General features: G+C 41.6%; 1 protein-coding gene across 2 annotated transcripts in view; it reads right to left on the reverse strand.

Moving 5' to 3' along the window:
• Window positions 1–412: 412 nt before the first annotated feature.
• Window positions 413–16,661, reverse strand: part of Cmc1 (C-X9-C motif containing 1) — a 104,153-nt gene continuing 87,904 nt past the window's right edge. Inside the window, exons 3-4 of one of the 2 annotated variants that reach the window (XM_028858069.2) lie at window positions 15,429–15,519; window positions 413–674 (exon numbers count right to left, since the gene is read on the reverse strand). In XM_028858069.2, the coding sequence (XP_028713902.1) occupies window positions 554–674; window positions 15,429–15,519 (212 nt within the window). In that variant the 3' untranslated portion in view covers window positions 413–553. The remainder of the gene's footprint in view (window positions 675–15,428; window positions 15,520–16,661) is intronic. The other variant, XM_037208015.1, reaches the window with a different exon arrangement.

The following is a 16,661-nucleotide window of genomic DNA, read 5'->3' on the forward strand; positions in this document are numbered from 1 at the left end:
ATTAAAGGTTTCAGAAGATTAATTCACCCAACCTCAGCTATGTTTTCAAATAAGCCCATGTCAAGCCTGAAGCCCTGCCTACATGCCCCATATTTTGACGAAGCTGGGTAAGTTGTAAGTCACTGAAACGGATGTCCACAGTAGCATACTAAGTGCTGGAGTGAAGAAGAGCTCTGGCTCACAGCTGTGGTGCTCTGTATGAGGGTTGAAGGCTGCTGGTTCCTTTGCTTTAGTACTTTGATCCTGCACTAGCCATCAGCCTGCATAATCAGAAGGTAATGCACATATGGAATTCTAAGACCACTGGCACTGACTGCAGTTACAGTTGTGGAAGGACTTGGTTTAAAAACTTTTTCTTCAGGAAAACATTCCATTTAGTTTTCCTCCTATCCCATATTTAATAAACTAGAACTCAGAAATAAAGATTTTTTTATTTCATAAAAAATAAGTATTTTCATGATTAGGATGAGGAAACATTGTTTCGGTCCATCATTTTTGGCTTATATTACAAGTGGTTTCCATTAAGATGTGACTTCCTGGACTCAATATTGACCTACATGCTTGTAGGAAGCCTCTGCAGCCTCTTCTTAGTAGGAACTCCGGTTTTTCTGAATTCTTCCCTTTCCTTGAGATATTCCAGTTTGCATTCTTCATAGAAGGCTGGATCATTATAGCTACAAGGAGTAAATTAAAATATTTCAAAATAGATACAATATAAACCTTAATAAATTTCAGATATTCATGGGATTAAATCTTGAGAAGTTGACATTCAGTAATAGTCGGCAAGGCACAATAAACATTAATGAACTAGTAAGAAAAATAGAACTAAAGGTTTTTAAAATGCGTAATTAATAAAATGTATAGTAATATATAGTCTTAAGTTTAGTCTTATCACAGAATAGAACAAATGATGCTACATTCCAGGAGCCCATGGCTTAACAGGCAAAGGCTGAACTAACAAAATATAAAAAGTGCAAAGATGGACATGGAAACATGAGGAAGGGGAGGTGTCACGAAAACATGCTTGAGTTTTGCAAGGACACAGAAACACAACAAAAGGGCATGTTGAAAAGTGCATGAATGATATGCACAGGTCACAAGTGGACTGGTACTCCCATAGTGAATTATGCACACAGCAGAAAGAACCCAAGAAACAGAGTGCACAGGGACCTAATTATGATGGGCCACTTATGCCAATGTACAACAATCTATCCCAAAAGCAATAGGACAGGACTAACTGCAAACAGAAGACTCTTGAATGACTGGTGGTGTATGGCAGGTAGGTTGAAAGGGACAGAAAGGTTTTTAAAATTGGATCACTAATATTATTCAAGCAAGAAATGATGAGGGCTTCCACTAGCCCAAAGGAAGGGATGTATGGATACAACGGGGGGTAAAAAACTGATTTGGTAAATAACTAAAGTTAGTTAGGAGACAGAGGACTCTAGAATATAGAAAACTATAATTCAAGCCACATAACAGTCTGAACCAAAAAAAAAAAAAAAGGGAAAAAAAGTTCTATTTAGGACATGAGGGAAAGCAGAAAAATGAGATCTGTAGTTATTTAATCCATGGGTAAAAACTACACTTGGATTTAAAATTCTTAACAGAACCCAACTTTAAGGAAGAGCTTAAGGGAGACAAGATTGAGGAGCAGAGAAATGTGTGGTCTGTTGCAGGATATTTGTTTACACTATGTGAAGATATGTCACTGTGATTGGTTTAATAAAAAGCTGAATAGCCTACAGCTTGGCAGGAGAGGTTAGGCAGGACTTCTGGGCAGAGAGGAACTCGGGATAAATCTAGGTGCACGAGAAGACACCAGACAGATAGGAGAAGATGGACATACAGAATTGAAGGTAAAAAGAAAAAACGAAGATTAATAGAAACATGGTTAATTAAGTTATAAGACCTAGATGGGAACAAGTCTAAGTTAAAGGCCAAGCTTTTATAATTAATAAGTCTCCATGTTATTAATTGGGAACTGGCAGTCCCCAAGAGAAAGTCCGACAATGAAGTCCAACTACATTTGGCACTCCAACACATGGCACAACCACACAGAAGAAGTCAAGCCAGCACCACCAAAGTCACTACCTGACTGCCTTGGCCTCTCCGCGAGCACTCAACAATTGGCTGCCACTAGCAGAGACTCTGCTCAGCAATATCCCACAGCTGGGATGGTTAGGCAAAGCTTGGACACCTAGCCCTCAGTGCTATGGACCCAAAGGGGGCAGAGGCAGCTGCCAGCGCCATGTGCTAAACAGAGCTGCGAAAGGAGCCTGCAGATGCACACAAGGGTTTTACAACATGTTCCCAGAGCCATAGTCCATAGTCTCTCTGCATGCATCCACCCCTTCTTGTCTGGTCGGTCACTTTAAGGCTTGACTCACACAGTCTGAGAACACTGCAGTTACTCAGGTCCAGACCAAAAAAAACCAAAAAACAAAAAACCTCTGAGCAGGTAGGTACAGTATTAGGTGCTAAAAAAAAAAAATAAAATAAAATAAAATAAAAATGGGTATAGACAGTCATTTTAAAAATAGTTTAAAAATAATACTCTTTCAAAAAATAATATAAAAGGAATAAGCTATGTAAGGATGGGGAATACACAGGGCATCTGAATCCTGTATGGTGCTTTGTTGACTTTGAATTTTTTTAATGCTAATGAACAAAAAGTGGCAGCTACTAAGAGAGAATGGATTGTGGCGGGGAAAAAACTACTGAATTAAACCAGCCTATATATTTTAAGAATGTCTTAACTTCAGAGTGGAAGTCAGAAAATGTGTTGTGTTGGGGGAGAGGTTATGCTTTTTGTTTCCACAGGATTCCTTCAAAATTAATAAAGATCAGATTTGACCAGGGGAGACCTCCTAAAAAATCTTGGCTGCAGACATGAAGGAAGAAACCAGGAAGGACTACAGGAGAGGTAATGTATATGCTGATCCCTTGACATGGAAACAGCTCTGAGACTGGATGAGACATAATAAATCTTGTTGGTTACAGAGTCCTCATGACTTATTATTACATGCCATCCTTTCATATGGTATGGATAGAGATTCATATTACATTTTGGTTATACAGTCCAAACAGATTTATAAAGTTGACAGATGTCTTCCACCTGCTCAAACATAGAACAGAGAATCACCTTTAGATGATTTGTGCATACCACACATTCCATACCTATGTTAATGCAGATATGTACGTTACCTTTAAAAGTTAATGTGTTTTCAGAACAAAAAAACCAGACACCAATGAGGACAAGTTGCCCAGGTGATCTAGCCTCTCAGAATGCCTCTGTTACAGCTTCCAGTAAAATCTTCATCTAGAACAACTTTAAAGCTACTAGCTGAGATGGTCCAGCCTCCACAGACTTATCCAGCCAGGACTTCAGATAAGCCCTACACTTTCCCATCACACCAAGAGTAGATAACAGCTAGTTCTCCCAGAACTTGACCTTTATCCCAATTTTCTCAGGGTCTCCTAAAAGATGCTGTCACCCCCAGACAACAAGTAGTAGTAGTTTTAAGAACACAACACCCACATTCCCAAGAGGTGAGGTGGATAGTTTTTGGTTGTTCAGCGGATTATGGATGTTTATCATCATTTTGGAGGATTGGTTGCAAGTTGTCACTGGCCATGGTCAGGGAGGAAACTAAGAAAAGAAGATTAGATTTAAGAATCTCATTCTGAAAAGAAAAAGGCGGGGGGGATATAGGAATGATAGGAGAAAGGGTAGATTATTGACTCTACTTTTTTTTTTTTTTTTTTTTTTTTTGGTTTTTCGAGACAGGGTTTCTCTGTGTAGCTTTGCGCCTTTCCTGGAACTCACTTGGTAGCCCAGGCTGGCCTCGAACTCACAGAGATCCGCCTGCCTCTGCCTCCCGAGTACTGGGATTAAAGGCGTGCGCCACCACCGCCCGGCTTAGACTCTACTTTTAAACTTAAAAAAAAAGCAACCAGTATAGTCTCAAATACTTTAAATTGGTATGGATTTTTGTATTATCTATAAGTTGCCACGTGGCTGTGGTGTCAGCAATCTGCTGGCATCTTCTCTCTGTATCTCTACTTGGATTTCCTGCCTGGCTGTAAGCTTTCTTGACATAGGCCAAAACAGCTTTATTTACTAATCAATGGGAACAGCATATTTTCACAGTGTACAGAAAGACTTTGCACAGCAGTTTCAAGTATTTTTGTATATTGATACAAATTTAAGGTTATTTTTGTTATACTGTATATATATTTCTACTTCTGTCTAAGGTATTGTACCTATGCAGCTCATTTAACAACATAATGTAAAATTATAGTCCTTCAAAGTTATTTTTACTATTTAGGGTAATTAAGAAACACAGGCTAATAGTCATCTATAACAAGCAAACTTATAGTCATGTTAGATATATTTTCAAGGTCAATCAGAGATATTTTAGATATATAGATGGTCTTCAAACACCCACAGAATATGGCATTTAAGGTGTTTTAATAACATAAGGCTTTTCATGACATTGAGACAGATCTGCTCCTGGCAGCACCAATTTACTTCAAAAAAGGTTGGTGGGCATCGAAAAACCTCCATATGGAGTTTGCTTTCTTTGTGGCAAAGCTAGCCTTAGGGCAAGAAACTGCCCTTGCCTCAACTGCTGGCAGTATACTGTCCAAACTGGACACGCAGGACACAAAAGAAAACAACTGCCAAACTTTGCTAAGACAAAGTAGGCAGGACAGTCCTTCAAAATTCTTGCTTCACAGAAAAGTCTGTCAGATATCCTGGGCTTGTAGGCTGAAGATGGAGGCCCCAACATTACAGAGGAACTCGGGTGACTGTCCAGACAGCCAGCTGTCTCTGTCGTTTCTATAGTTTTGGAAGTTGTTTGCTCTGCACTTCCTGTTTACTCAGGTAATATTATATCCTTCTCGAGTCTCTGATGGGATTGAAGAGTTAAGACAGTTATACTGTTTTCCTTGTTACTAAATTCAAAAAAGAAACTTACAAAAGAGATGTAAAGTTTATAAGGTTGAGATACATAAAAGCTTAAATAAATTATTTAAGAAAATGTCTTAAGGTCTAAAAAGATATTTTTAGGTAGGCAATAGAAGTTATGATAGAATGTGGTTTAGGTATGAAACTTTGAACTCACCAAGACAGGATAGATAATAGAGTAATATCTCTGAATTTGCCAAACACAAATGGACTAGACATTGTGAATGTAATCATTACGTGATAATTGTTCTTATTGTATATAGTTTTACTGTATTAGAGATAAAAAAAAAAAAAACTTTCCTTTTTTTTTTCCCCCGTAGACAGGGCTTCTCTGTATACTTTTGGTGCCTGTCCTCAATCTCGCTCCGCAGACCAGGCTGGACTCGAACTCACAGAGATCGGCCCCTAGCTCTGCCTCACAAGTGCTGGGATTAAAGGTGTATGCCACCGCTGGCAGCAAAACCTTCTTTTTATTTAGACAAAAAGGAGGAAATGTTGCATGATATTTGTTTGCACTGTGTGAAGATGTGTCACTGTGGTTGGTTTAATAAAAAGCTGAATGGGCAGTAGATAGGCAGGAGAGGTCAGGCGGGACTTCTGGGCAGAGAGAGGAACTTGGGATGAATCTAGGCGCATGAGGAGACACCAGCGAGACAGGGAGGGAGTCAGACATAAAGAATGGAAAACAGGTTGACAGAGGCCAGCCCTGGCAGTGGCAAAGTTCCAGAGAGGAAGTAAGAAGTTGGTGAGGGAAGGATGAGCTAGGTATGATGGTTGAGAGAATCTTGTAGCCTGACTAACTAGCTGTCAGAGTGCTTCTTTATTTATACAGAATTCAGAAAACAGGGATAGAGTCATGTGTTTCAAAACATAGATCATAACATTTTTGTTTTCAGACATGTGTTTAACTTTTCCTCTTGCACATCTGGGTTCATAAGTTTAGTCATTTGATGAACCGTGACAGAACAGTTATCTTTTACAATCAAGTTTAGTCATCAGTGATAAAGAGTTATCTTTTACAATCACTTTTACTCATTAATCTCATAACCCAATTTTTAAGTATCCATATGACAGCCCATTCTCAGGCTGCCTACTTTTGTGTCTTTAAGGACGCTAGATAGAAAGAAAATCTCCAAGCCAGCCCAGGCAGTTTACAACGTCCTAAGTATTTTATTATTAACTCTTAATAGCCAGAGTGCCCAAGAAAAAATCTTCAGGTCAAAGCTGTTGCAGTTATTATTCAAATTCTGGCATAATACAATGTTTACATTTTATAACTTTACAGAATTCATTTATATGTTTAATCCTGGTATTCTTTTGTTCTTTGGTCATAAGACACCACAGTGGCTTTGCATGAGCTAACTTTTCTAACAAAGGGAGGTCCTGACACCTCATCCTTTTATCATTTTTCCACAACATTCTTTGACCATCAATATAAGTTTCTGTAAGGGGCTGAAGTAACTTCAGCTAATCTAACTTTGTTGCTGTGTATGCCACATAATGGCCTGAGTATATAGTAAAAAGAGACTTGTAATCTCTTCTGTGACCAACTCCTCTAGCTCATCGAATCTTGCTGACCTTTTTAAGTGTACTTTGCTTTTATTATCTTGTTCCTGAGTAACTATGGTGACAGATGTTTCAAGAATATATCATCGATTCAGAAAGAGACCTCTCGCTTTTGTATGTGTATCACAGCCTCCAAGAAGTAAGAAGACCTTCAAGTAGATAAGGATATCTTCCTAAAGTGGGAGAGGTAGTATGCTCAGGAACTTCTTGGGGAAGCTCAAAAGCAGTGCTCCTGGGAGAAGGCACAAATGACTCATAATAAATTTTCCATCAATCCAATATCCTCAAATTGTACAAATATAAAAGTCCCCAAGTATACAACATGTTGAGATCAAAAACAAAAATGGCCTGGAGGCCACTGTGCAGCTCAGGTTTGCTGGATCTTTGTCATACAGTTGTGGTGGCTTTATGGCTTTTGCTGTTTCCATCAGATATGGCTGCGCCAACAGGTAAAAAGTCACGTGGCAAAATGTAGATTAATAGAAGCAGGTTAATTAAGTTATAAAAGCTATTTGAGAACAAGCCTAAGCTAAAGGCCAAGTTTTTATAATTAATAATGTCTCCATGTCATTATTTAGGAGCTGGTGGTCCCCATGAGAAAATCCGACAAGAAAGACCAACTACAGTGGCTAACGAGACATCACTGCCAGTGAAACCAAAGAGCTTCCACTATCAAAAACTTGAGTAAAAGAGGAAGGACTGCTTATTGGGTTTGGCCATCAGGAGCACATTAGTCTTCAGTAGTTTTGGAAGAACCAGAAGTAGGTCACAGTATAGTGAAGAAGGAGGATGAGAGGCAGAAATAAAGGAGCACGAACCATTCCTGTTTCAACATGTCCCTAAAGGGGAGCAGCAGTCACCACAGTAATTAACAAAGAAGAGCACTTATTCTGAGACTTAATGTCAAAGAAAAATTTCATAACTTCGCACTTTTCCTCAGCTAATGTCAAATCCATCTTTGTTTCTTTGGTTGCTTTTCTCTCTTCTAAACCAACAGCAACAGTTTCTGTCCTCCCTCCCCATGACAAACTAGACCCTGAATTTCATATTTCTAGAGAGTGGGAAATGGAAAGATATTCATGCTGTCAAATAAGAGTAGATAAGAAAGTGTCCCTGTTTACTAAGTGCATACCGTACAGCAGGTCCCCGGTCAATGTTACATAGTGCATCATAACCACTCTCACCGTAAGGACAGCACCAAAGTCTCACTGACCCAGCTGAGCCGAGGCTATCCTCTCTATAGACTGTTCCTGCAACTCTGCTCTAGGACTGAGTTTCTACGGAAGATTTATGTCCAACTAAAAACATGTTTGTGGCAATATATTGTGTCCCCCAATATACTGTGCACCCTAATAAAGCTTCCCTGGGGATCAGAGTAAAAAGCCAGCCATTATATTTAACATAGAAGTCAGGCAATGGTAGCACATGCCTTTAATCCTAGCATTCGGGAGACAGAGATTCATCTGATCTCTGTTGAGTTCAAGGCCACAATGGGAAAAGATCTGGGCATGGTGGCACACGCCTTTAATCCCAACAGTAGATAACCATAGAGGTCTGGAGATCTATACAAACAGACAGGAAGTGACAGAGATGGACAGAAAGAAAAAGTGATGTAGCTGGGCAGAGAGGAAGTGAGATGGCAGGGACAGAGAAGATATAGGTATGAGTACACAGGAAGTGGCTCTGTCTTAGGCTGAAGATTTCTAGTGGTGAGAACATAGCTGGCTTCTTTTTGCTACTGTGATCTCAGTTTTCACCCCAATATCTGGCTCTGGGTTTTTTATTAATAAGACTGTTTAGCAATTCGTCTTACACGTTATTTTAATTAATGAATTAGAGATATGAAATTATGCATATTATGGGAGTAGAAACCACAGGCATTTGGGCAAATTCTTCATGAAACTTGCTTGTCCCTTCAGAACCTGCTTGGGTCAAATAATATATATATATATATATAAACCTTAAAAAGCCTCTAGTTCCTTGTCCTCGTGCCTTATACAACTTTCTGCTTCCTAGCATCACTTCTTGGGATTAAAGGTGTGAGATCTCAAGTGCTGGGATTAAAGGCGTGTGCCACCATGCCTGACTCTGTTTCTAGTGTGGCCTTGAACTCACAGGGATCCGAGATGGATCTCTGCCTCCAGAATGCTAGGATTAAGGGTGTATGCTACCACTGCCTGACCTCTATGTCTAATCTAGTGGCTGCTCTGTTCTCTGACCCCAGATAAGTAGGGTACACAATATATTGGGGGTACACAACATATCACTACAGAGAATGGCCCCCATAAGCCCATTTTAGAATGCTAGATCCCTCATTGGTAGAATTGTTTTGGGAAGGATTGGGTGTGGCCTTGGAGGAGGTGTGTTACTGGAGGTGGGCTTTGAGGCTTCAAAACCCCATGGCAGGCTCAGTCTGTTTCTCTCTGTCTCCAACTTTCAGATAAGATGTAAGCTCTCAGCTACTGCACCAACACCATGCCCGCCTGCCTGTGCTATGTATGCTCCCTGGCATGAAGGTCATGAACTTGCCTCTAAAACTATAAGCAAGCCCCCAATTAAATGATCATGGTGTCTCTTCACATCAATAAGACAGTGACTAAGACACCATTTGATTAAGGTTTTGTAGCCAAACCTCATTCTCCACTATTCATCAGTCGTCGGCACAGGCCACTTAAAGGGAGATGTAGTAGAAGCCACCACCCTGAATCATTCAAGTCTTTGAGGGTGACACTAATTTCTACCATTCCTACAGGGATGTGATACTGCCTGTGGTTCACTACTTTTCTTGATAGAGGCAACTCTAAAGGGTTTCCATTTGGCCTTTCCAACCATTAACAGTTCTCACTCCACAGTTATGGGACCAATGTGAGAATTCTGCCAACTTCTATCTATCCCAATTATGCATTCTAAAACTGGAAAATAATCACAAGCTGATTCTGGGAACCCATCGTACCTACTGTGAGTAGGACATTAGCCAAAACTCCATTAATTACCTGCCTTCTATAAGTCCGTCCTTTAAATAGAGGGCCACAGTGCTTCTTGGGGTCTCCCAGAATCACTGCCAATTCAGAACCTATATCCAATAGACTTTGGAAAGTCATATTAGTTCTTTTCCCCAATGAACACTTGTAGGGGTGGTTGTCTGTGCTTCACCCCTGAAGCACCGCCCCTAGTAGGCAGCAGGTAATTGCTAGGTACCTGCCCCCTTCCTGGGGCATGGCAAGACGGGGACCCCTTAAGACCTGAGATGTGTACATGCTTGCTTTCTTTTGGCTACCTCATGATCCTGGATGCTGGACCGCAGACCAAGTCAGAGTTCTCCTAAGAACTGCATTGGACTGCACCTCACCTCTCCTGGATCCGATAACTGACCCCTTTGCTTGCTGTAAATTTACCCAAAATAAACCTCTTTTGACTATCAGATAAACACGTGAAGTTGCCTCATTAATTTCCTCTATAAACAGTTATCTTTGTAAAGGCTTTAGGTCCATGTGGGAAAGGATGAGAGAAAGACTAACAGTAAAATTCTTAGGTATTTGAAAAAAATATAATGCATTCACTGTTGTACACAGGATGGTTATATCATGTTAAGCGTCATTATGGCCTGGTTTTTGTTTTGATTTAGAAACTAAAAATAATATAAGGAGAGGTGATTATGTGTCAAGTTAACAAAGGGAGGGCTTATGATGGCTAATCTTGTAATCAATTTGACTACATCTAAAATCAACTAAAATTCAAGCAGCTGGACAAACCTGTGGGGGGATTTTCTTGATTGTATCATTTGAGGTCAGAAGACCCACGCTGAGTCTGGGCCATACCTTCTGGTGGCAGCCTATATAAACAGACATGGTAGAAGGAAGAATTTGCCTTTTGCCTGCTTGCCCTCACTCTCCATGCTAAATAACTAAGTCCATCTATCCGGCTACTGAGGCTGTCATTCACTGGCAGTAGAACATACTTCTTCAGGATCCAACACAGGCCAAAGACCAGCTAAGACATCCAGCCTCTGTGGGTTTCAAGTGAGATCTGAGTTTGCTTTACCCAGTAGGTCTGCATAAGGGTATGGATTGACCACGTGCGTGGTTATCAGGTGTTTGGAAAAGTCTGCACTTGTCTGTGCTGGGGGAGGTCTTTTGCTCCACCCCTTGGCATTTCTCTAAATAGCTCTTTAGAAGAGACAAAAGGGGCTGGTGGATAAGGATCCAGGTCCTCCAGAGGCTATTCTGTGTTTCTATCTGTCTCTCTCCCTTCTATATTTCTATCTAAATATTTCTTACTTCTCCCTATTCAAGAGTACCCTGGGGAAAAAGTGAGGGTGGGTTCCCCACAAGCCTCAAAGACTGAACATCTACTGATGTTGGTCCTTCTGTCAGAGATAGCCACTGACAAACGAGCTGGACCACAACCTGTAAGCTATGCTAATAAATCCTCTTTTAATATAGAATCATTCTATCAGTTTTGTTCCTCTAGAGAACCCAGACTAGTATATATATATATGTAAAATAATCTAACAATTTTTCAAATTTGAGCCACCGAGAGTTTAAGACATTTACCTATTCATCATGCTTCTCTATCATGATCAAGCAGAAATCCCCCATTGTAACTTTACCAAACCCAGATCTCATAACTAAGATGTGGTCAGATTTTTGACTTGTATTATTTGTTTTAATAAAGCAGTGTTTCACTGCTGGATAAGCAACAGCATTTCTAACCCCTACCTCCTCTCCATTTTTCTGTTACCATGGCTACCCAAGTACTACTCGGGATGGTTTTACAGTAGTCAAAACAACTCCTGAGGGAAATATTCATTTTGTAATTCCTGTAATAAATGGATTTCATAACTGGCTTCCCACAAACATTTTTAAAAATTCTTCTTGGGCACCCCCACACACCAAGCACACACTTCCAGAATTTTGCAGTGTAGCCTGGACCAGCCTTGAACTAGCAGCAAACTTATGTCAGCCCTTTGACTACTGTGATTATAAGCATGCATATCATGTTCTACTCTCTGGCATCTTCACTGTACTTTCGGAGAAAAGTTAGAGATTCTAGGCTGAGAAAGTGTGAAGGATTTCTCTGATGAGGCAAGACAGAATGACATCAGACATGGTTCCTCCTCCAGGGCTGAGAGCAATGACACTCCGTGGAGCACAGGCATCATATGTCCAAGGACATCCCCACTCCTTCCATATTCCCAACATATCTGAAATGGGCACTGGGAGATGAGGCAATTGTTATAATCCTGTGTGACATGAGAAAGAATGGTCTCCTGGCCAAGGTTAAGACAATCACAACGAGAGCAAATCTTTAGTTTTCATTCCCATGAAAATTCTGGATTGACTGCAAGGCTTTGCAGGTGCTGGCCTGTTCTGTGTACTACCTTTGCCTATGAAAACTGGTTGAGAGTCAAGTGGTCCTTGGAAGTCTAGGAAAGGCAGCTGCAGTTTGTGGGGGAAACTTGGTTTTTATAGGCATCACCCACAGACTTAACAAAGGTGACCTGCTACTGCAGGGGTGGTTTGCAATACACCTCTCAAACACCTTTTCCTCCCACTGCAGGGCTCTGGTGCCTTTTATAAGGTCACACAGGAAGCACATACTGGCACTGGCAGTTACCAGGGTGAGGGAAATTTGAGGTTCATGGAAGAAATTCCAGCTGGCTCATGACCAGGTTCAGTGCTCAGGCACTAAGTGCTGAGCAGATGGTCTCCGATACACGAAGCATTGGTGTGCTTGTCACCAGAACTGCACACATTTGTAGTTTTCCCCAACACTGCTCACCAGCTTCCTGTACACAGACAGGAAGAGCCAGGTTCTATGACCAGCAGCTTAATCAAGCTACACTGGGATGCTCTCCAGCCTCTGCAGATGAGCCTATGTGGCCAGGAACCTCCCAGGCTGGGAATTTTGGCTGATCGCCTAGACCTGTTCCCATGTGGAAAGCACAAAACTGCAAAGTGTTTTGTTAAGGGCTGTTTATTCACTGGAAGCCTTTATTATTTGGTGGGCTGACCTTCAGTCATCTCAGGAGGGCTTCCTGTCGCTCTCAAGGACAATACACAGCAGTGAGGAATTTAGGTGTGTATGCAGTGTAGCCTTCTGAGCTATGACAGAAGGCAGGGCTGCATTTTGACAGAGGCACAGAGGTTTCCCTGTCTTAGGTTTCCTAAGGGTTCAAGCTGGAGTGTTTAACACAGATGGTTCTAGCACAAAGGACTCCAGTGGGAAAAGCATCAGAGGCCTCGGGGTTCAAGAGTCGCCTGTCTTCCCACGCCCAGAGTCCCTGTGGACAGGGTGGCTGGGAACCTCACACTTGGCTGGATGTGACTCAGCTAGGCAAAGGCATGCGCCCCTTGAGAAACTGAGGCACTTAGGGTAAGGGAGCTACTCACTTCCACCTGCCCGGAAAGTGTGGGGCTTGGGTGCTGTTAAGGCTGTGCAATGCCATCCTCCAGTGGTCTGCAGACCTCTAGGCACATCTCTCCATTCTCTCAGTAGAGCACATTTTGATCTTGCAGGAAAAAGGTCTGTTCAGCGGGTGCTTTTTGTGTGACGCTTTCCCACGCACTCCTATTTTTGGTAGGACTCAGTATTCTAGCCAGGGCAGACCCTACTTGAGTCATATCCATGTCGTCTCATGTGAAAGCCTCACTAACACTTGTCAGAACCCAGAGACAAGTGACAAGTCTCCCTCAGTACCTGTGGCTCCTCACAGCACTTCTCATTGGCCACTTACCCTAAACCCCTCCCTCCCAGGGGCCAGGCTTAGCTTCCCCTCCCCTAGTTTCTCTTCCCTGCAGAACTCAGCCATTTTGGTAGTGCTCTCTTGGCTGCTGGCTGACTGCTCCTAGATCTCTCTTGGTCTGTTTGCCCCCACCTCCGCCCCCCCCCACACACACACAACCCCCTCTTTCATGGCCCAGTTCAGTCTGGACCCTTCCAGATGCCTCTGGTTATGCTCCTTCCTATCTCAATAAACCTTGCCCACCATACCGGAAGCAGTCAGGCCCTGTTTTTTTCCTTCAACTTGCACTAGTCTCCCCCCGGACAGCCTGTGGGTCCTCCCGGCTGTGCTCATCTCTATTTCTTTTAAATGTGCCTGCTGCTTTAGTGTTGCCTTGGCTTACTGCATTTCTGTAAAACATTCGTGTTCCTACAAAAGCATGCGTTTAAGAGAAAGAGAAACTTATCTGAGGCACGCTAGGGAGCAGGACCAGAAGCCACTCCTCCACAGTGAAGGGCTTATGCCAGCGACCTCACAGCTGAGACTGCCTCAGAGAAAAGCATACAAACTGTTGGTGGCTTTCCTCATCTCTAACTGCAGAGGTGGGTGATGGGTCTGGATAATCTTGTCCCTCCCAACTGTGGGATTCTAAATTAAAATTTGTTCTTAAAAACAAGTAAGGGATTAAGAAAAGCATTACTTTTTAATTCATTCTCCTAAGAAATATTACACCACACTCATATTTATGTTTCAAGGGCTGCATTTGGAAAAATGGAGGGAACAACAGCTTGCCAAAATTAAAATCTCACAACTATCAATTAACTTACTAAAATATGTTGGGATATTTGTCAATAATGTATATAATAAACCCATATGGAGATGAAAACAAAAGGGGGCTGGAGAGATGTCTCAGCGGTTAAGAGCACTGGCTGCTCTTCCAGAGATCCTGAGTTTAATTCCCAGCAACCACATGGTGGCTCACAACCATCTATAGTGGGATCTGATGCTCTCTTCTGGCATAAAGTTGTACATGCAGATTATATATGTACATGCACTTATAAACATAAAATAAATAAATTTTAAATTTAAAAAATAGGAAAAAAAAAGCACCTGCATTCAATGAAATCTGCTCCTTCCTTCATCCCTTCCTTCCTTTCTTTTTCTTTCTTTTTTTTTTTTTTCTAGACAGGTTCTCACTATGTAGCTCTGGATGTCCTAGAATTCACTCTGTAGATTAGGCTGGCCTTGAACTCCCAGAGATCTCCTAATGCTGCCTCTTGAATGTTGAGAGTAAAGGCGTGTACCACCACCCTGAAATCTGCATACTCTCATTTAAAGAATTAAGGAACTGAGCTGAGACTGGTAGCTCCCAGGTATAATTCTAGCCCTCAGAAGGTAGAGGCAAAAGGATCAGGCTAAGCTCAAGGCAGCCTAGGCTACACAGTGAAGTCCAGGCTAGCTAGAGCTACACACTCAGACCCTATCTTAAAACCAATAGCAAAGAGTTGAGAACTGGTAGTGGAGTACTCGTCACTATGATATTAAAATGCTGTTTCAAAAGAACTGACTAGGGCTGATGAGATGGCTCAGCAAGTAAAATCCTATGACCTGAGTTCGATCCCCAGATCCCACAGTGGAAGGAGTGAAGGAATCAATTCCTGAGAGTTGTCCTCTGACCTCCACACACACTGTGAGGTGCACGCACATGCACATACATCATAAACACATAATATTTTTTAATTTGATAAGCTTCAGAAATCGAAATTTACTTTTATAGCTTTCATATCATTTGCTGCCAGCTTTCCTAGGAGTTGAAACAACAATTCAGCAAGGTGATCAACAGGCTGAAAAGTGCCTAGGGATTGTCTAGTTCAGCAGCTTTTCGTTAGAAGAACTAAAAAGCAGGCTATACTAATTCTATAAACCACCCTGTTGTAGAAAGAGGATTTGTTAAACTGTGTGGAAAATCATACATATAATTCTGACAAATGTAAATTCAAAGAAATTCCTTCCTAAATGTCTTTTTCTCTTTTAGAATAACCTGTAACATATTGAGGTCTTAACCAACAACATGAAGCACTTGGTGGAGGAGGCACAGAACACATCACAGGTAATGAACTAAGGAGCATTCTATGACCAACAAGCACTGAGGTGACTACTTACTAAGCAGTTAGACAGTCTTTCAATGCAGAATTTTCTTTCCGGCATTTTACTACCATAAGGATTCCAGAGTCCTTGCAACATCTGGTAAAATCTGAAATTAAAAAAAAAAAAAAAAAAAAAAAAAAAGACTTATTACATTAATTGACTTTAGAAGTTCTAACACAGTCTCTCACTTAGAATCCATTATCCAGACTGCACATATTCTGTGCTCAATAAAAAACATGCCCCCAGTAAAGGGCAGACTTCAAGGACTGCTCCCTTGAAGAAAAAGGATCCGAGAGGAGGACCTGTGAGAGACAGGCAGGGAAGCTGCCTGGAGACACAGACTACAGTGACCTCATAGGATTTCTAGTGGGAAAGAAGCACATCCAAGGGAATAAATAACGAGATAAGTAAAGACTTTTCCCAGGACCAGGTATCTGGTGTCCATCTATGTTTCCTCTAAGCACATGGCAGAGCTGAAGACTTCCCTCTGACACCCTAAAAGCCTCCACCTTCTGAAGAACACTGCAATGTGCCTTAACTTCTAGTAAAAGGGCTCTCATTCATTACCAAGACCTAAGATACCATAGAAATTACAAACAGGTTTCTGTTTCATTTTCATCCTGGGACCTCACCTTTTACATTGCACTTTTAGTCTCTGGGACCACACTCTACCCACAGCCAGGCCACTGGCCACTCTGCCTTGCAACTGCTTTGCCTCAGATGCGGCTGCACCCTCTTCTCCCCACAGGCCAATGCACTTTGCCCTGACTCTGCAGCAGTCCTGACCGCTCTGCTACTTTATGGCTACTGTGCTTCTAGCAGTTCCACGTTAAGCTGTGAAGTAACTATTTTGCTGTCAAGTATCCAGCCATGTACCCCATCAGGTGACATGACATGACATCAGCCTCACAAAGAAGCTATAGGGGTACAGTCTCAATGTTTATAGTTCTTGTAGTATGACTTATCAAGGTTTCCTCTTCCTTTGAGCCATGTGCTACTTTCCAATCACTAAGGAATACAAGTTACTTATAATTAGCTTAAAGTAAGCAGATAATTTCAGGAATCTTCATACAGCTACATACCTATAATATGTGACAAAATATTTTTAAATCACAGAACCAAAAACTGACTGAAATAAATTAAATATGTACAAAACTTACTGGAGTGGGGAGGACTTGGCCAAAACTAGAGCCTCACAGCAGACACACCTGTATCTACCACAGCAGCATGCTTAGACTCTGAAGAGAG

This window comes from Peromyscus leucopus, chromosome 7, assembly GCF_004664715.2.
Source record: "Peromyscus leucopus breed LL Stock chromosome 7, UCI_PerLeu_2.1, whole genome shotgun sequence".
NCBI classification, from domain to species: Eukaryota; Metazoa; Chordata; class Mammalia; order Rodentia; family Cricetidae; genus Peromyscus; species Peromyscus leucopus.